We start from the raw sequence: 20,713 nt of genomic DNA on the forward strand, positions 1-20,713 counted from the left end.
AAGGGGGGGAGCAAGCCCGGTGCCCTTTTAAAACTCTGTAAGGCCTTGTCCACAGCATTGGAGAAATGTTGGTTCGGTTTTTTAAATAGAAACCACTTTCGTGATCTTGTTTTTTCTTCTGCCCGCAGGTGATCAGAGTAGGGAAGGTCAGATGTCATGAAAGGGAGCCAGAAAATCCCGAAAACTCAGATGGACGAAGCAGAACATCTTGTCCTGGTACAGTCCTCTCTCCTCTTTAAAGATCTGTGTGAACACTCCTGAGTACAATGAGGCTGCTCTGATATCGATGCCACACTCTGTCAGGTCTGATTCATAGAAGATCAGGTTGCCTTTCTGCAGCTGCTCAAAAGCCAGTTTTCCCAGAGACTCCATCATCTTCCTGCTCTCTGGACTCCAGTGTGGATCTGTCTCAGCTCCTCCATCATACTTGATGTTCTTCCCTTTGGACTGAACCACTAGGAAGTGGATGTACATCTCAGTCAGGGTCTTGGGCAACTCTTCTCCTTCTTTGATCTTCAACACGTTCTCCAGAACTGTAGCAGTGATCCAGCAGAAGACTGGGATGTGGCACATGATGTGGAGGCTTCGTGAGCTCTTGATGTGGGAGATGATTCTGCTGGCCTGCTCCTCATCTCTGAATCTCTTCCTGAAGTACTCCTCCTTCTGGTTATCAGTGAACCCTCTGATCTCTGTCACCATGTCAACACACCCAAGAGGGATCTGACTGGCTGCTGCAGGTCGTGTGGTTATCCAGATGCGAGCAGAGGGAAGCAGTTTCCCCCTGATAAGGTTAGTCAGCAGCACATCCACTGAAGTGGACTCTGTAACATCAGTCAGGATCTCAGTGTTGAGGAAGTCCAGAGGAAGTCGACACTCATCCAGACCGTCAAAGATGAACACAACCTCTTCAAACCGGTAGACTCCTGCTTCTTTTGTTTCACTAAAGAAGTAATCAACAAGTTCCACCAAGCTGAACTTTCTGTCTTTCAGCACATTCAGCTCTCTGAAGGTGAATGGGAATGTGAACTGGATGTTCTGGTTGGCTTTGTCTTCAGCCCAGTCCAGAGTGAACTTCTGTGTTAAGACTGTTTTCCCGATGCCAGCCACTCCCTTTGTCATCACTTTTCTTATTGGTTCATCTCGTCCAGGTGGGGTTTTAAAGATGTCTTCTTGTCTGATTGTTGTTTCTGGTCTGTCTCTTTTTCTGGATTCTGTTTCAATCTGTCTGACCTCATGTTCATCATTGACTTCTGCAGCTCCTCCCTCCATGAGGTAGATCTCTGTGAACATCTGATTCAGAAGGGTTGGGTTTCCTGCTTTAGCAGTCCCCTCAAACACACACTTGAACGTCTTCTGCTGGTTAGATTTGAGTTTATGCTTACAAACACCACAATAGCTTCCTGAATGAACACAACAAAGATCATTGCAACAAAGAACATGATTCAACATTTCCTCATAGAATGAGTACATGAATATATTTTGTTAACTATTTTGAGACAAATATCCCATTCATCCAGCATGTTAACTTAACTAAGTAAGAGAAATCCTCTTACTGCTCTGCAGATGGTCAGCCAGCTCCTCCTGCTTCATTCTCCTCAGGAAGTGCAGTGTGATCTTCAGAAATGCCTCTCTGTTGCTCCTCCTCTGCTCTTCATCCTCACCGTCCAACACCTCCTCATCCTTTCGCTGACTCCCTAAGCATTCTGGGTAATCTGGAATCAGAACCTTCTGGATCTTCTTCAGCTCGTTCTTCACAAAAGTGATGATGTCTTCCTCCAGCAGCTGGAACAGAAGATTATATGAATGACCAATCAAAGTGAAATCATGGAAGTAAATATCAGATCCATGTTGGACAGAATAGCTGTAAAAGTAGTTGTTGTACATGTACAGACCATAAAGATGGAGTCCAGGTGTGTTTGATGCTGCTGGGCAGACTGACCACTGGGAACCTCTAAACTCTCCTGGTCCACTCTGGAAAGAAACATCATGTTTAAAGACATTTAATATCTCAAACCTCAATTCTAGCCCCTGTAACTCTGTCAGTAAGGCCTAGAACACTTGTAACAGAGACTTGCGAGTGTTACCTTTCCAATGATATCAGGCACAGCCCAGAGGGCCAAAGTAAATGGGAGCTGTATCACTTTTAATTTGGGAATGATGTTTAGACCAAAAAGCATGGAATTTCAACCGTTTCGTAAGAAGATGAAGGTGTTAAGGCGTTAAGATGAAGACATCTTAACGCGCGGGCTTAGTTTTACTGGGAAAGAACAGATTACTAAGGAATCCCTCAAGTCAGAAAAGGCAGAAAACAGAACAGAAGTTTTAGAAGTGGTCCTGTCCCAAACCCTATTAGTACTTAGGAAAGAAAAGCATGAGTAGAGTTGGGTCGTATCCAAATGTTGATAGCGTCAAACCTCTTCCCTGTTCTACCTGCGGTATACAGTATTACCAAGAGTAATTAAAAAAGATGACTTAAGGTTCAGACGGCGTCTCCAAACTGTTGGCGTGTGCCTCCAATGTTCAGAAAGTGAAAACCAAACACTGATACTGAAACACTTTTCTCTTCTCATTAGGGAGCAACCTCAAATGCTGCCACACTGCAGAAGTCCTGTTCTTCTTCCAGACCAGGTCACTCGGTGAAAGAGTTGGCATCTCCCCCCCAATCCCCCCACCACCCCACTCTCCTCCACACTGTCAAGTGATAACAACCACACATAAGCATTTTAGGCATTAAATAAATTATTGAAAAAGCTAAAATAAATGAAAAAAATGTATTATTTAATATTCTTCTCCTATATAAGTGCATTGCATTGTTTTATGATAGTATTGAAACTGATACAGTTGACCCTGCGGTATACTGTATTACCACCTAACCCTAATAATGAAGCAACAGAGATAAATAAGAACTTGTATTAACACCTTGTCCAGGACAGCAAGAACAAAGTATAATTGACATAGTTGGTCACTGGATATTGCGGAATCTCAGCCCAACTCGTGCGGAACCTGATAAAAAAAGTAGGAGTGAGCAGCCAAGAAAAAAACAGCTAGTCAAAGGCTTGTCCCAGCGGAGAAAGGAGGCTCTCATTGGCTTTGGCATAAGAGAGAGGACAAAAGCTGGAGCCTTGAAGGAAAGGGACTGTGACTTGAAAATGCGTGGTTGAAACACTCTGTGAAGTTTGGATACCACCTGATGGTCTCTCCTCTTGGCAAAGGCTAGTTCCATTTGAAATGGATCCAAGCAGGCATTGTTGATGTAATGAAACGTCATGAGATGTTGTCAGAGAAAGGGATGGCAAACTCGTTGTGTGACTGTGAATGTAGGATGAAGATGCTTTAATGGCTGGCTGCTGTTCAAAGCAGCCACTCTGCAGAGCAACACCAGTCTTCAGGATCACATCAGAGTCAGCTGAAAGATCCAGATGCTGGTGGATCAGAAGGGAGTTATCTAAGAGGTCTGATCAAGGTTGTCTGGGCCACCTGAACAAAGGTCCACACCAAAACACATTAAGGATGATGTCATATATTGTCCTGTAGGGTAAGGCTTAAAACAACAAGTCTGCCTTGACCACAACAATGGAATTGATCATCTGAGCTTCCAGATGGGTCATTGGACATGAACTGCTGCGGTTTGAACAGCAGCTACCTCCCATACACGTCTACATGACACTACCACCCTGACCTCAGCCATCACATTACCAAGCATCTGCTGGAAAAGCTTTATGCCAACATGACATGGTAAAAAATGAAGTTAAACAGAAAATCCATCAAGAGTCACATAGTGAACTTCAGTTTTAAATATTAACCTTCTGTCAGCAGGTTGTCCAACTTTAAAGTTAATATAATCACTCATAGACCAGTCACTCTTTATGGACGCACAGCTGGGTCCAGGTCCAGGAGAGACTGGTTTCTGCTGGTACATCCTGAAAGCAGTTTAAAACTGAGAAACTGACACAAAATGGTTGGCTTTTCCCTGTTTTCCCTCTGCACACAACAGGTCAGTGCTACAACCAATTACAACGCTGGTTGTTAGATTCAACTTTAACCTCCGAACACATCTTCATTTTTTAAGAATGACTTCAGATCTTAACTCCAAGTCTTCCAGAGTCGCGGCCAAAGACCGCTGTTTTCCAGCAGCAATAATCTTATTTGTTTTCAAGCAGCAAGAAAATTATGTTGTAATATGTTAAACCCGCCCACCAACTCTATACACGATGTGATTGGCCTGACCAGAATTTGGGTTTTCCAGCTTGCGAGCCAATGGAGAGTTGCTAGGCGACCCTGGCTGCAGCCACTAGGGTGAGTCTAGATTTCTAGGCTCTGCTGCTTGATCTTACCACAGGAAATTAACAGAGCAAACAGAAAATGGTTTTAATGCATCACGTTTCAGAAACTTGATCCAAAATTACGTCAGTATCGGTGCTGAAAACTTTCCATTGATTAAATCATCTTTAGTGCTTGCAGTTCATTAATCTGCTCACTGAAATTATTTTTTAACCAACGTGTTCCATCTTTCACGTTAACTCAAAAAAACGTCTCCAAGTTAGCTACTGCTCAGTAACTATATCGGATACAGATACTGTATCTTTATCAGATACGCCTTTTAAAAGACCCAAACATTTTAACATGTAGAGCTTGAACGTGTTTCAGCCTTGTGGCACCCAGAACGTCTGGGCACTGCCAACATTGGTGCAAACCGTCTAGTTGCTTTTACTGATTGCCATCAAAGAGGTCTGAGCGGCTCAAAGAACAGACGTTTGCATCATATCACCAAACCCACTAAAAGCAAGAAGCATGGCAGTATTTCTGTTTTGTCTGCTAAATGTAGCTAAATATTAAGACGGCTAAAAGCGCCGCACTGGTAACGGAGGAGTACCATTATGAACCGCTGTTGTGACTCGTGTGCCCGGTTCGGTTTCAGAATGGTTCAGTAAACTGCCGTTGGCATTCATAGCACCAGAGTTAGCTTAGTGCTGACCGGGCTAGCTAGCTGGTTGCTAGCTGGCTGGTGGCTGACTTTGGATGTGTCAGCTCTCATCCCAACGCTGCGAAAGCTTCAGCGCCTGAGTCTGAGGCAGAAGACAAGGGTGTGCTAGTTAGTTGGCTAAATTGCCATTAGATTAGTCATCTATCTACACAGTTAACGTTAGCCCAGAGTTGTTAACCATCAATCATACTAAAAATAAATAAGCGCGTTGAACGGTTTTGTTATCTTACATTACCCACCAAGAATTACATTAGCATTAGCTACTTGTCAACCAGCACCTTTACTGTAGGCACCAAGGCACCTTTCCTCTCCGGTCCCCCTACAAGTTGGGAGGGTAATATTCCGAATGTCTCATTCCAATGAGTCAATGGACCACTGAAACAATTTTTGGAACATTATTTTAAAGGTACAAAAGAATCGTTGCTGTTGGATTGATCAATATTGAAATCAATAAATATCAATGAATAAGCTATCTATTGTATAACTGTTGCAAAGTTGTAATCAATGACAAAACAATGCCATGTGGCAGAAGAAAATTGTATTACGTTTACTGAGGACCCCAAAAAAAAGATTCAAGGTTTGAATCGAATTGTGGGTCAAAAATCGTGATGCAAACCAAATCCTGGTTGGGTTTATTGTTACAGCCCTACTAACCTTCCATCAGCAGATTGTCCAACTTTAAAGTCCGTAATATCATACATAGACTGGTCACTCTTCATCGACACACAGCTGGGTCCAGGTCCAGATCCAGGATCAGGATCAGGTCCAATGGTTTTAGGGAGAGGGACTTCCTCCCCTCTTTCCTCACACTGACTCATAGCAGAGTCCACACCTTCACCTGGAGAGGAAACACTGAGAGCAACAGTCCAAGCATTCATCAGCACATCGTCACTCATTGTGGAATCATCTGGAAAGCGTACCTCCTATGAGGAGATTCTGAGGCTAACAAACAATCACCTGCCATTAGCAACCCATTGACTCCCATTCATTTTGGTGTCACTTTGACAGCAAATAACTTTACATCTGAAGCGTTTAAAGACTCTTTTTTGCCATTGTCTATTTCTAATTAAACACAACAATGTGTAAAAGGCCCCATTACCTTGTAATTGCGCTGTAGCAGACATTTTTGTAAAAATGTATCGACTGATAAATTACCATATAATTAGGAAAAGCTTGCAGGCAATCGGGGCGACGTGCCTACAGTTAAGGGGGAAGGCCATAGAGAGTCCATGAAAAGCATCTGAACAAAATATTTCAGCAATGTTTTGCTCCTTCTCTACGCTCATGGACAGCTCCTACTCATGCTCTCCGTCTCTGCTGATTGGGAATTATTGAGATTTCTCTTGCACAGCTACCAAAAGAATTACATCTTGCAGACAGGTTGCTCACGTCACATCTACGTCTTCAAGCTCAGTTGGAGGCTGGGCAGCCATTAACTCATAGAACTCATAAAGTGTAAGGGATCATTCACCTATTTGGATAATTCTGTGAGGAAATGGATGACATCGGAGTACTTCACTGACTTCACTGGTCTCTTCGTCTGTGTCCATTTCTTTCACTGTCTATTGATGGCTACTTTGGCGGCCATCTTTTATCTTAACGTGGATGAATTAAAAGAATTAAATCAAATGAAAAAAAGGGGCCTCAGAAATCACCTGGAGGTGGTCGGGTTAGCTTCGTTGGTAAAGTTCCTCGGATGGTTGAGATATCATGTCTGCTGATCTAAATCCTTACAGAGAACATTAATGGGAATTTCACTTCAGGAATCACATTGTTGACACGTGAACTAACCGCAGACAGTTGCCTAATGCCGTGGTTCCCAAACATTTTTACATGAAGGACCCTTAAACTAACGTCATTCAGACCACTGACTGATAGGATTTTAGCTTTTAGGTGTTAAATTACAGAACGTGTATTAAACCTATAACCACAATAGTCATACATTCGGTCATTGTCTTACTTATGGATAGAGTTATAGATATAATTAATTCTTATTGCCACTGAGAATGACTAAACTAAATAACTATATTACAACTAAATTACATTTTGTTGAAGAACAACAACAACGTGTATAGTAATGTAACAGAAAAGGTGAGAAGAAGTACTTACAGTTAACAGCCGTCTCTCCGTTGTTTTAAGGTGTGTCGTGTTTCCCTCTGTGATCCAAATGGAGTTTTTATTCTCAGTTCCCTCTTTGCATCTGTGGCACGCCCACTAACACATGATTAAAGCAGAAGGAGACTCGGAGAGCTCAGACCTCTGCCAAGCCGTGATCTATTTCATAATATAAACCCACTTGAGTGGAAGTTCACATGATTTCCCCAGTAGGGGCACTTTTTTGATTACTCCCACACCACATGAATGCAGCACAAATGCTCTCTCATCTCGCAATGTTATTGAAAGTAAAAAATTGCTCCCTGTTATTTGGTAAATGCTCATATTCTGCTCATTTACAGGTTTATAATTTTATTTAGAGGTTATATCAGAATAGGTTTACATGGTTTAATTTTCAGAAAACACCATATATATATATATATATATATATATATATATATATATATATATATATATATAAAGCTCCTCCTTTCTCCCTGTGTGTTGAGCTGGATTATTAAGGAATGTACCAGAACATCTTATGTTATAGAACAGAGTATTGCAAAACAACTTAATGCAACAAACAACAGACTATATACTTATAACAACAAAGTTAATGCATGACCAACATGTCTTCATTTATGTTGAAACAATGCTTTTGCCTTTTAGCTTAAATGTATAATGCAAATCACACACAATGTTTAAGCACATATAACATTTTAAATTCTAACAGCGGGAAAACGCAAAAAATATAATAAACAAAAACTCACGGCCAGCTGGACCTCAACTATAACACTGTTCATGTTGTACAGATATATTAATTGCATTGCGTGTCTGTTAAGAGGAACAAAGGAACTCTAAAACTTGCCCCGTTAACTGCTGTTTTAGCTCAGTGGAAGCTTGTACACATAGCTGCAGCTACTCAGAGTTGCCTGCACCAATTCAGGTCGGGGGATTTTCAATCAAAAGTACTCCCATATTTATAGCGATCAAGAATAACATAAAAATTGGCCAAATTCTCTTTTAAAACCTAACTGACCTACTTATGCCTAAAAGAAAGCCTCCTCCCTGGCCTGTCTGTGGTATGATCTCTGCAAAAACCAGCCTCATGTATGTGACCTCCTTCACCTGTATACACCCATATTGCTGCATATTTGGCACGCTGGAATCTCTCTCTCTCTCTTTCTCTCTCTCTCTCACACACACAGAATAATGTTGAGAGTCTGTACATCGGACGCCCTTCAATATCCTAATGAGCAAGACAACACCACCATCTAGTGTATATACTGGCACAATGCAAAATGCAGAACATGCTTACTCTATTCACACAGACATAAAATCAAATTCACTGCTCTTTACAGTCGTGTTTGTCGGTTTTTTTTCAACACATTTTGAGAAACTATTCCCTTATTATTTGTTCAGGACAAACTGTATGTTACAGTGTTTCTACAGCAAGCTGCAGAGATTCTACAGCATCTGAGCTGCAGTGCACACTAATATGAGGGGCCCCAGGGTGGAATATGATTAATGACCTTCTTATTAACAATGTTTTATATATAATCTTTTTATCTTCTCCTATTTATCTTGTCATATGATCAAATAGAAAAATACCAAAGATAATAAGCAACATTTAAGTAGTTGAATAGTTTTATAGTTTGTGTAGAATAAGCATATAGTTGTGTTATTGATTGCTATTGACAAGTGTACCACAAAAAAATTAAAAATAATGTGTTTGCCTCCTCATGGGCATCTGTAGTAAATGGCACCATTTTTAAGTTAACACAAGTCCTTTGAAAACAGTCATATTTCTAAGGTGGCAATCTAAATGATTCACAAGGGCCTATTTTTTTTTACTATTTGCAAAAAATACTAATGTAACTGAACAATAACAGGTTACCAAAAGTGTCTATTCAACAAGCTGCTTGTGAGTCCCTTTGACTTCGCAAAACAAATTATTATCAAGAAAAGTTCAGGCCAAAGAAAATCAACCGTACACCTGACATCTTCCCACTTTTATATCATTGCCTTATTTCCCCTAATTACACTTCCACAGATGTTCACACAATTCCTAGCACCCCTAGGTGTTCTCTTTAAAGAACAGTCTCCTGCCATCTGTAATGCTCCATTAGAGGTATGGAGGACACATTTAGCCATAATAACACACCCTGACCATGCATGTTCACTAGCGCATCTTTCACTTTGAAATATATTTTTATAATCAAAGTAATTCTCTCTGTATTTTCAGACACATTATTGATGCAGTGAAGTTAATATTATGGAGGATAGGAAACATTTGCTCTAGCCAATGAGTGTGAGGCCCCGTTACTTCAGTGTATGTTTGTATGTATGTATGTATGTATGTACATGTAAATATACCATTCTTTGACAGTTATTACAGAGGAAAAAGTGAGAGATAGGAGGAGGAGGATGAACAGAGGGATCAACCAAGATGGTCTCTGTCACAACATGAAGGCGTTGCTGGGCTTTCCTCAATGGAGGAAAGCCAAATATAAAACACGTGACTCATTTTTTGTTTTAAAGATTATTTCTTTGGAAATTTTAGGCCTGTCTTTGTAAAGGACAGCTTAGAGATGAAAGGGGAGAGAGAAGGGGACTGACGTGCAACAAAGGGCCGCAGGTTGGAGACAAACCGGCAGTTGCTGCGTCAAGGCGTAAACCTCTATATATGGGCGCCTGCTCTACCAAGTGAGCTAACCAGGCAACCACCTGACCCATTTACTGCTGCCGCTGTCTCTGATGGCTGTCCCCGCCAACCATCACATGTGTCTACTCTGGAGGTCTTTTTGTCCTCCAATATGTCAAATCCTCATGTTCATCAACCTGTATGTGTATATGAAATAGAAAACAGCATGACTTGAAAGCTCTTGGTGTCATGCTTGAAATTAAGGCTTAGGATCAAAAAGGCAATATATTTCATCTTAACATATAGAAGAAACAGACAGCTTCTAGTTACCCTCTATTGCATGTTTCTTTTTCTTAGTGTTTTTCACAATAAACCATGTGAAATGCATTGTTTTTTGTTTAATTGTGTAAATAGGTCTTTTATTTTGAAGTTGGACTCATTTGATGACTTCACATACCCACAGAGTCCCCCCCCCCCCCCCCCCCCTTTTAACGGACATGTGCCACACAAAAGATCAAGCTCCAGGATCAGCCAAAATGTAGTTGTTTTTCTCAATTTTAGAAGCATTTCTTTGTAAAAAAAAAAAAAATTCAACTATTATCTGGAATAAGTAAACTTTAATTTTTCATCATTTAAACCAGTTAAAATGTTGTATTTTTTCTGTAAAAGGCTAAAATTAATTTGTTGCCATATGGCAACATTATGCAAATATTGACGTGAAATGTGTACATTTTGCCTAATGGGCTCAATTGAATTACTATAACTTTAGGCTACTCTAACACTATGTTTGCAATTATTTATAGTATTTCCAAAGAAAAACATAAAATGTATTTATATTATGTTATTCCAGCCATTTTGTAATTAACATATTTTCTAAATTATTAATTACACACTAATGTAAATGAATTGCTCACCAATAAAAATGAGTTATTCCAAAGGAAATCGTGTTGGCGCACTCAAATTATCTGTTTGTCCAATGACATTTATAGTCAAATAACCCTTCTGGTTTAAATAAGGAGTTCCTTAAGGAAGATTATGTATCAGAAATATGTTTTCAGTGGCCATATAGTTGAGTAACTGTAAGTTTAGTCAGTGTGTTGTGCTTACTTTGGCCCTAATCAAGTACATTGTATCCGTGTGTCTTCTTTCAGGTGTGTATGACAGACTTATTACAGTGTTAGTATTAATAATTATCAAATGCATTATTTAAGCATCCTGGAGTACTAAAAACACATCAAGACATTTTTACCATGTTTAAAAAATAATTCATGCAATAGAGCAGGGGTCTTCTACGTTTTCCAGGCCAAGGACCCCCAAACTAATGGCGAGATGGAGCGGGGACCCCCTAATTATATATATTGTATAAAATTGTGTTATATGAAACTGGTCCTATAGTGCCATGTGTGCATTGATGACTGAAAGACATCTTCTGCCTCCACTTATCTGTTTACTACAGTGTGTTGAATTCATGTTAATGTGGATTTAAAGACATTTCAATTAGTGGAAAAATTTGCAGGGGGGAATATAAAAAAAAAGTCTAATCAACCAAAACTTTCGCGACCCCCATGCAGTACCTCCGCGACCCCTAGGGGGTCCGCGGACCCCCTGTTGAAGACCCCTGCAATAGAGGGTTAACATTTATGAACCAGTCCTTCTCAGAGGCCGATTTCTTTTATTTTCTCAGCCTGACTGGGAGGTATAATTACGGGTGGTCAGCATATAGGAGAATACAAAGAGACGTTACAGTGATGTGTCATGAAGGTTGGATGTGGATGTGAGTTTGCGTTTGTGGTTTTCTCTTTTTAACTGAATATGAGGAATCACAGGACACGTTTGAACACCTTCTACTTTGAACTTGATGAGTCATAAAGCTGAAGTTGTCATGTTGTTCCGAAGGTTCCGTGGTCCATTGTGACCCCATAATGGTTCTGGAATCCTACATCACAAAGGTCTACAGGAGAGAACATTTCAGGTCTGATTGTCATTCCAGTATCTTCACGCGTTGAGTACAGACACAGAGAGAGACATCCCGTTTTGAACTGTTTTACTCAACAAGTAATTCAAAGATGTTTGGAAAAAGCCACTTGCGGAGGCCAAGTCACCGCACGGTAAGCTGATTTGAATCTATTTTTATCTAGTACACACTGATTTGAGGCTTTTCTCTTCTTTTCCAATTTTAAAATAATAACATTTTCAAGTTAATTAATGTGCTCACATGTAATGTAGAGCCCGCTGATCTTTTATTCTAAGCAGAGAAAACAGATTAACACCAGTAAGCTGATAGATAGTTGCCATTTCTTCATGACTATATGTATCAATGTAGTTATTTACAGTCTGCTAAAAATCAAAGGTTTGAAGTTGTCTGACGGGCAGGAATGTGAACAGGATTTTAATTGAATTAAATAAGATGCTATTTAATTGAAATCAATAGGAGTGACATATCTATAAATGACTATTTTTACCAAGTACCACTTATTTCATTTGAGTTCTATTTAGTTTTATGTCTTGTGTTTAGTTGACGAAACGTGTATCCAAATATTCTCTGTTAGTGTGATGTAGGTGACGAGGATCCTCACGTTAAAGAGATCAGTACAGCAATGGCCAGACTTTCCCTAAGTGGACAGACTGAGCTAGAGTCCAGGTCCTCCAACAGCCGCATATCTAATAATGAGGCCCAGGACAAAACCAGTACCCCAAAAAGGAGATGGGAGGATCTGGAATCGGGCGGTATCAGACGGTACGGGTTATATCACGTCCCTGTGTTAATGATTTACTGTTGCTGTTAAGATTCTGGAGATTCAAACAACTTGTTGTCTTTATGCAAAAGGCCAGACAGCCTCGGCCCAGAGACCAAGAGAAAAAGAGAGGACACAACGGCGATAAACAAGTCTTCCTGGGTGAGTATTGGTTGCACCATAGCTTTTCAAAGGAAATATGTGAGTGCTTTTCAGTACAGGGCCCTTGAAGAAGAAGTCAAGCAGACTTTGCCACGTGATGCACAGAAGAAGATGGCTACACCCAAAATGAGTCCCAGTCCCACCCGATATTTAAAGGACAAAGACAAACTGTCCTATAAAAGGAAAAGGGAAGATTTGGATTCAGCCGGTATCAGAAGGTACATGTTGCATCACTTTCCTGTATTGAGGATTTACTGTAGTCGTTCAGATTCATTCAACTTTTTTATCTTTTTGCAAAAGGCCAGACAACCTCGGTCCGCAAAAAAAGAGGAGAAGAGTGGTCCGGAGACGTGTCCAGGCAGACGCTGACATTGTCATGGTTGCCATGCCAAAAAAGAGAAATAGAAGAAGAAACAGGAGAAGACATGTGAGGCCTGTACAGAGCGCAAAGGAATGGCGGTAAGTCCTCTAATGGCAACACAAAGGCCGTGGTTACATTTTTTATAATTTTACTTCTTATATCAAAGAGATTGAAACAATTTATAATCTATGCAGACACCCAGAATGCTCGGGTCGAAATGGACCTGGAGAAAAGACCTGGAGAGGAGGGCGCAAGAAGGCAAAGCATGACGTGAGGTACGTCATTTTATAAGGACACACACGCACTTGGGAATCGCTTTTTTTCTTCTTTTTTTTGCAGCACGTCACACCATCCTTAGATCTGGTGCCTCTGCTATCATCAGGAAACTACAGTTTCAGTTTAACACTTTGATGTGTGTTACATGAAATTGAATCTCGGATGTCTTCATACTTGTATATTTTGTTCCTTGATTCTTTTTATATTTACATTTGTGGAATAATTTCTCGTTACACAGGTCATGCTTTGATGAAAGCCGTCCCAGGCCTTTTCGCCAAAATAAGCAATATGGACCACCAGGCAGAAGGAACGCAGAAAACATGCGTCACCAGGGCCGCCGTCAGTGGGAAACACCTGGTCCGATGCGCCAAGGGAGGGCCCAAAGGGTCCCTTGGCCAAAAAAGTCCTAGGCACAAATACTACTATTTTTTCTATTTTTGTTAATACCACTCTTCATTCTAACCCCAACCGGCCCGTCAGACACCGCCTACCAAGAGCCTGGGTCTGTCCGAGGTTTCTTTCCAAAAGGGAGTTTTTCCTCGCCACTGTCGCACTGTTGCTTGCTCTGGAGGAAACTACTAGAACTGTTGGGTCCTTGTAAATTCTGGAGTGTGGTCTAGACCTACGCTATCTGTAAATTGTCTTGAGATAACTCATTATGAATTCATACTATAAATAAAATTTAATTGAATTGAATTGAAGGAAGACACAAGGACCTGTGTGTCACTGTCACTTTCTAAATCAGTGAAATAAATGTAATTGGTTGTCTTGCCATCTCCTATTCATTTTCATCTTTTGTCCATTTACAGTATATAATATGCCCCATTTTAAATATACTTCTATTTAATTTTTCTGCAATTTAAAGATAGTTAGAAAATTAACCCCGCGTCAGCCAAACCCCATCACACTGAAGTAACGGGGGCTCACACTTATTGGCCAGAGCAAGTGTTTTCTAGCCTTCATAATAATTTGATTATAAAAATATATTTCAAAGTGAAAGATTCACTAGTGAACAACTCAGAATAGCGCTGCAAGGATCCTGATGAGAGTGCGAAAGCACGACCACATCACGCCCATTCTCCACTCGCTTCCCTGGCTTGCCGTTTCTGCTAGGTTTGAATACAAGGTCTCAATTCTCACCCACCAGTGCATCTATGGAATGCCCCCCCCCCCCCCCCCCCCCCCCCACCTGAAAGATCTACTCACCCCTCTCACTACAACACAATCCCTCCGCTCAAAAAACTCCAACCGCCTCTTACTCCCCAGAACAAAGCTTAGCACCATGGGTGATTGAGCCTTCCGCTCTGCCGCTCCTCGGACTTGGAATGCCCCCCCCCCCTGACCATCTGAGGGCACCACAAACTATTGAGACCTTTAAAAAAGGACTAAAAACATTTCTTTTTAGCAGAACCTATGAGTTTTAACCTTGCACAATGATCTTTGTGCACTATTTATATGTATTTTAAACTGATGTTTTTTATCTTGCTTTTATGATCTCACCTGTAGCACTTTGAGGTTTGTCTTAAATGTAAAGTGCATTACAAATCAAATGTATTATTATTATTATTATTATTATTAACATGCATGGGCAGGGTGTGTCATTGTAGCTAAATGTGTCCTCCATTTGTTGCAAATAGTAACAAAAATAGGCCCTTCAATCATTCAGATTGCCACTTTAGAAATATGACTGTTTTCAAAGGACTTGTGTTAACTTAAAAATGGTGCCATTTACTACAGATGCCCATGAGGAGGCAAACACATTGTTTTTCTTAATGTTTTTGTGGTAAACTAGTCAGTAGCAATCAATAACACAACTGTATGCTTATTCTACACAAACTATAAAACTATTCAATTATTGAAATATTGCTTACTTCCTCTTTGATTACATTTGATTATGTGACAACAGCATGCTGTAGAAACACTGTAACTGTAAAAAAACTCATAAGGGAATATTTTCTCAAAATGTGTTGAACAAAGAACGACAAACAGGACTGTTAAGAGCAGTGATTGTGATTTTCTGTCTGTGTGAATAGAGTAAGCATTTTCTGCATTTTGCACTGTGCCAGTATATACACTAGATGGTGGTGTCTTGCTCATTAGCATATTTAAGTGCATCACAGTGTACTCTCAACATTATTCGGTGTGTGTGTGCGTGTGTGTGTGTGTGTGCGTGCGTGCGTGCTTGCGTGCGTGCGTGTGTGTGTGTGTGTGATAGAGAGAGAGAGAGAGAGAGAGAGAGAGATAAATGCCTGCCAAACATGCAGCAGTATGGGTGTATACAGGTTGAAGGAGGTCACATACATGAGGCTGGTTTTTGCAGAGATCAGATTTTCTTTTAGGCACAAGTAGGTCAGCTAGGTTTTAAAGGAGAATTTTGGCCAATTTTTATGTTAATCTTGATCGCTATAAATATGCAACTACTTTTGATTGAAAATCCCCCGACCTGAATCAACACTGCAGGCAACACTGAGTGGCTGCAGCTACGTGTACAAGCTTCCACTGAGCTAAAATGTCTCTCCAACCTGCTGACTACAATCTCATAACCACTCTATGTGTATGACATGATTCCCTGAATTTAAAGGAGAATTTCGGCCAATTTTGATGTTAATCTTGATCATTATAAATATGCAAGTACTTTTGATTGAAAATCCCCCTACCTGAATCAGTGCAGGCAACTCTGAGTAGCTGCAGCTACGTGCACAAGCTTCCACTGAGCTAAAAAGGCCGTTAACGGGGCCAGTTTTAGAGTTCCTTTGTTCCTCTTAACAGACACACAATTAATATGTCTGTATAACATGAACAGGGCCCTTACATAACATCAAGATGTGTTTTCAAGTCAGACATTGTTTAATTCACCTACCCTGTCTGGTTCTTGCCGGTGGGTAGCTTGCTTGCCTGGTTAGCTGCTAGAGCTAGCTAGCGGTTAGCTGCTATTGATAAGTGTGTTCAGCCAGGCTTTGTGAAAATCATAACAAGTTATCGACACTGCCAGGCCTACTACTCAATATAATCATTTATAATTAATTCCTGTTCATGCACTTATATATTGTTGTTGGTTTTGATACCGGGATACTGATTATGAAATATGAGGGGGGGGGGGGGGGGGGGGTTACTTGCCAACAGGCATCAGACTGGTCTGGAATATCAGAATAGCTGTAGTTTATTTGCTTGTTTGTGGTCTTGTGTGTCTTTTTTTAGTTTTATACAGTTGACTGCCTTTTTATGTGTGTGACATGTAAGTTATGGTTCTAAAAGTTGATAATGGTTCTGTAACATAAATTTCTGTAGTGTTTTCACCTGTTATGTTTAATTTATTGGGCAATAAAGACAGATTTTTGTTAAGAAAATGTTTTTCTGAACATCAATGACATTCGAAAAAGATACACAGCACAACATGTGTTTGTATGCACATATGTATTGCAAACAGACGTAAATACTACACATATGAGAACATCTGCCTCTGCACCACCAAAGTGAACATAAAAAAAATATAAAATATATAAATACATAAATCCATTTGACACTGTTGTCAAAACCCACACAATCAACAGACAGAGAAGGCATCTAAGAAGTGTGTGATCAATACTGTATGGTGATGTAAACAAGTAGTGTCCCATTTCATAGGGGTATGTTTTCACCCCTAGCCCTTACCCCTTGGTTTCAAGGGCCAAGGGGTAGGGGTAAGGGGTGAGGGGTAGGGGTAAGATGGAGAAATGGGATTCAGCCTAAAGACTAAGTTTTGGGGCCCATAAAAGAGGTCAAAATAAACAGACGGTGACTAAAGCTCTGAACATAACAGACAAAAAAATACAAATGACCTCCTACAAAAGACACAAAGGGGACTTATATATTGGTCTTATACAGTATATTCATATATATTTATATTATATATAGACTTAGATATGGGCTTATCAGACCGATTTTGACACACAAGGTGAGACTAACAATAACACTACTACATAAACTGCAAATAACGTCAAAACCTAACTAAAAACTGATTCCAAAAGAAATGAACTTTCACTTAAAGTTAACTAAACAAAAATACTCAATATAATATAAATCTAAACTCCAAAATATCTAAAGAGAGAATAAAGCTACCCCCGGACATAACAAGCAGTGGTAGTGTCCAATTAGGCCACCTCCCCTATAAAGCTGCACCTGTTCCAAGTGCCCCACCCTTTTAAGCAGAAGACTTCATGGATCCCTGCTGGTTGTGGACTCCACCACAGGTAAGTGCTCTTAGACTGGTTGTGTGGCCATCACAAGATGTCTGAAGGGAATGTTAGGGTTAGGATGTCTCCTGATGGGACATGGGTGATTTCAGATGTCTGAAGGTAGCAGCAGGCTTAGGGTTAGGATGTCTCCTGATGGGACATGGTGGATTTCAGATGTCTGAAGGGACCAGCAGGCTTAGGGTTCGGATGTCTCCTGATGGGACATGGTGGATTTCAGATGTCTGAAGGGACCAGCAGGCTTAGGGTTCGGATGTCTCCTGATGGGACCTGGTGGATTTCAGATGTCTGACAGGGAGCAGCAGGGGGCTCCATCAGCCTTTTTATGCTGATCTGAATGTACTTTCACTTTCAAAGGTCAGTTCTAATTTGGGACAGAAAATATCTCCAGGAGACGGAGACTGAACTGGAGCTGAGAGACGTCTGAGCTGAGTAAAAACTTTACTGTCTGGAGGTTTGTGAGGATTAGTCACTGATCTGTTGATCAAGAACTAGAATTATCTTCCACAGCTGATCTGTAGTCTGGGACCTGTTTGATATATCGTGCTAAAAGGCGGAGGCTAAAGCTATCAAACCCCAGGCCATGATATCATGCTAACCGACTGAAGTTATGCTATAATGCTAACAGACTGAGGCTAAAGCTAACAGCCCCCAGGCTGTGATATAATGCTAACAGGCTGAGGCTAAAGCTAACAGGCCCCAGGCCATGATATAATGCTAACAGACTGAGGCTAAAGCTAAAAAGCCCCAGGCCATGATATCATGCTAACAGACTGAGGCTATGATATAATACTAACGGACTGAGGCTAAAGCTAAAAGGCTCCAGTACACAATATCATGCTAACAGACTGAGGCTTAAGCTAAAAGGCCATTGTATGCTAACCATTATGTCTATTTTAAATCATGAACGGAACATCCATACAGTTTATTTTAATTACGGTTTCACTAGAAACCAACACAAATATTATCGGGCATTCCAGGCATGGGAATAGTTTCCTTCTTAGTCCCTCTCAGTCCAGGTATTAGTTTGCATCACTTTCTCCAGTATCTTGGTCCATTTTGTCCAGTTGAACATACATGTTCACTGTATGTATATTTGTGTGTTGCAGTGGTACAGAGTACAACAATCTCCATCTTTGATCCTGAAAACAAAAAGATGGGTGCTGTGGTGAGCAGTCTGGAGGAGCATGGGAGAAAGATGCGCGAAAAAGACATGGAAGACTTTTTGGAACGACTCAACGACGGAATGGCTCCAGATCTGAGGGTCGACAAGCGCATTGTGATGTTCTCAGGTCTTTGGTCTTCAGACAATCTGAGAAAACACTACGAGAAGAGGAAAAGGGAGGCGGGTGGCTCCGCTGAGGACTTGATAAAGACCATAGCAGGTAAGCTGGGTGAATATATACCAGCTTCTGCACTGGGGGGCCTCGGGCCGCTTGCCATCGCCGTCCTCATCGACTTGGCTTCCTTCAGTCCGCCTGAGGAAAGCACCAAGGACGCTCTGCGGAGCGTGTTTGCCGAGGAGAAGGCCTCCGATGTCTGGGATCAGATCGACGAGTGCCTGAAAAGATGTGTGATGCACATCAACAACGACCACGATCTGGCGACTGACATCAGACGGATCGAGTGCCGGCTGAGCGCCGCCATCACCAAGCTGAAGAACTCCATGGTGAGGGACGGCCACATGTCGTCTCTGGCTCTGAAGGCCTGGGTGAACGGGGCAGCCTTCCACATCCAGATGCTGATTCATCTGGTGAGACTGGGAGGGACTCAAACCTGCGACCCTGTGGAGACACTCCTCTCGACTTACCTGAGAGACCTGGACACGCTGTTCATCAAGCACAGGGAAATGGTCGAGGCTAAATGCAGTATGAACCCGATAGTTGTATATCAAACACTGGCGGCTAAAATTCTGAGGGATGAGGATTTAAACCTCGGTTATAAGATGTCTACTGATGGCGACTTTGACGAATACTTTGAGGCTTATTATGATCACAGATACAACAGGCAGAAGACTGACATCAAGCGTTACTTTTGCGACGTAAGGGACAACTTGCAGACGCTGGTTGATCAAAGAGGGTACTTTAATGTCTAAAATACCAAAACACATAATGTTGCTTACCAAGTATCTATATCACTTGTATAGTATTATTGCTAGCATATTTTATTTACTCAAAAAATAAAGTCTTGACTTGTTGGTTCAATAAACATCTCAACTTCTCTCAGTATGTTTGAATAGGACTTGTCTCAGCATGGTCAGACTAGGACTTGTCTCAGCATGGTCAGACTAGACTGTAGCAGAAAACACCGTCAAAATCAATCAGTGGATCAAGTTATTCCATCATTTCCTAATGAAATAATTTGTTCAAGTATGCATTCTGTTACTGACATTTCAACTAGAAATCTGATTCTAGCAGCATTACAGCTGTAACATTTATTTAAACAAAGAGCTTAAAAGTTGTTTAAAGCACCCATATTCTGCTCATTTTCAGGTTCATAATTGTCCTCTAAGGTGTAAATAGGTTTACATGGTTTCATGTTCAAAAAACACCAGATTTTTGTTGTTCCTCCTTTTTTACCCTGTGTTTAGGTCTCTATTTTAGCTACAGAGTGAGACATCTCACTTCCGGGAGACCGCTGTCAAAGTAAAAGCCTTGTTTATCTACTTTCACTTTTTTGGGTTCTTTCACAAAAATACATCTTACATTTAGAGACCCTGTTTTACTGGTTTACATATGTCATATGGTTCGTACTAAATATCCATATTTTGTTTTTCTCATAATATACAGTATTCTTAATACGCTGCATATATCTATATTCTTACTAATAGTATATATAGTTTGTTCATACATTCATGTTACAGTCATCTTTATTCTGCTCTCATAAGGTAACTGCTAATACACTGCATATATTTTACTCTAAACATCCTCTGTACGCCAACTGTACACTACTGTCTACATTGCACTTTTCTGCTCTTTTTGCACTTCTGTGTGTGGTTGCTGCTGTTTTATTGCTGTATGAAGACTACTGTTCATATTAGAAGTTTGGAATAAATTTACAAACACAACACATGTTAAGTTTATTTTCATCAATTTACAAAATGCAAATGTCAAAAAACCGAAGAGAAATCAAATCAAAATCTGGTGTCAATATCCTTTGTCTTCCAGACAGCATCAGTTCTTCTGAAGGAACTCTGCTGGTAGGTTGTTCCAAACGTCTTGGAGA

The 20,713-nt window shown here is 40.7% G+C and overlaps 3 protein-coding genes across 4 annotated transcripts; 2 read left to right on the forward strand and 1 right to left on the reverse strand.

Annotated features, from left to right (window-relative positions):
• Window positions 1–121: 121 nt before the first annotated feature.
• LOC116693146 (protein NLRC3-like) lies at window positions 122–1,988 on the reverse strand. Its single transcript, XM_032521870.1, has 3 exons — window positions 1,893–1,988; window positions 1,554–1,782; window positions 122–1,400 (listed from the first exon to the last, which is right to left on the reverse strand). The coding sequence occupies exons 1-3, from the start codon at window positions 1,986–1,988 to the stop codon at window positions 148–150; spliced, it is 1,578 nt and encodes a 525-aa protein (XP_032377761.1). The 3' UTR covers window positions 122–147.
• Window positions 1,989–11,640: 9,652 nt separating this feature from the next.
• On the forward strand, window positions 11,641–13,719 carry LOC116693115 (uncharacterized). Its single transcript, XM_032521832.1, has 6 exons — window positions 11,641–11,830; window positions 12,272–12,459; window positions 12,550–12,837; window positions 12,920–13,078; window positions 13,175–13,255; window positions 13,495–13,719. The coding sequence occupies exons 1-6, from the start codon at window positions 11,789–11,791 to the stop codon at window positions 13,664–13,666; spliced, it is 930 nt and encodes a 309-aa protein (XP_032377723.1). The 5' UTR covers window positions 11,641–11,788; the 3' UTR covers window positions 13,667–13,719.
• Window positions 13,720–17,825: 4,106 nt separating this feature from the next.
• On the forward strand, window positions 17,826–20,445 carry LOC116693114 (uncharacterized). 2 transcript variants are annotated; one of them, XM_032521830.1, is made up of 2 exons: window positions 17,826–17,919; window positions 18,596–20,444. In XM_032521830.1, the coding sequence occupies exon 2, from the start codon at window positions 18,645–18,647 to the stop codon at window positions 19,581–19,583; it is 939 nt and encodes a 312-aa protein (XP_032377721.1). In that variant the 5' UTR covers window positions 17,826–17,919; window positions 18,596–18,644; the 3' UTR covers window positions 19,584–20,444. The 2 variants fall into 2 exon arrangements, with proteins under 2 accessions (XP_032377721.1, XP_032377722.1); XM_032521831.1 differs by having other exon boundaries at window positions 17,840–17,942; window positions 18,598–20,445.
• The last annotated feature ends 268 nt before the right edge of the window (window positions 20,446–20,713 follow it).

This window comes from Etheostoma spectabile, chromosome 7 (assembly GCF_008692095.1).
Source record: "Etheostoma spectabile isolate EspeVRDwgs_2016 chromosome 7, UIUC_Espe_1.0, whole genome shotgun sequence".
In the NCBI taxonomy this organism is placed as follows: Eukaryota; Metazoa; Chordata; class Actinopteri; order Perciformes; family Percidae; genus Etheostoma; species Etheostoma spectabile.

Bases quoted from the DNA above. Each gene is read 5' to 3' on its own strand.
- LOC116693146 (XM_032521870.1), bottom strand. From the start codon at position 1,988: ATGATGTTTCTTTCCAGAGTGGACCAGGAGAGTTTAGAGGTTCCCAGT. The intron at 1,783-1,892 runs GTCTGTACATGT...CTTCTGTTCCAG, and splicing joins ACCTGGACTCCATCTTTATG to CTGCTGGAGGAAGACATCAT. The intron at 1,401-1,553 runs GTAAGAGGATTT...GTGTTCATTCAG, and splicing joins GGCTGACCATCTGCAGAGCA to GAAGCTATTGTGGTGTTTGT.
- LOC116693115 (XM_032521832.1), top strand. From the start codon at position 11,789: ATGTTTGGAAAAAGCCACTTGCGGAGGCCAAGTCACCGCACG. The intron at 12,460-12,549 runs GTACGGGTTATA...TTTATGCAAAAG, and splicing joins GAATCGGGCGGTATCAGACG to GCCAGACAGCCTCGGCCCAG. The intron at 13,256-13,494 runs GTACGTCATTTT...CTCGTTACACAG, and splicing joins AAGGCAAAGCATGACGTGAG to GTCATGCTTTGATGAAAGCC.
- LOC116693114 (XM_032521830.1), top strand. From the start codon at position 18,645: ATGGGTGCTGTGGTGAGCAGTCTGGAGGAGCATGGGAGAAAGATGCGC.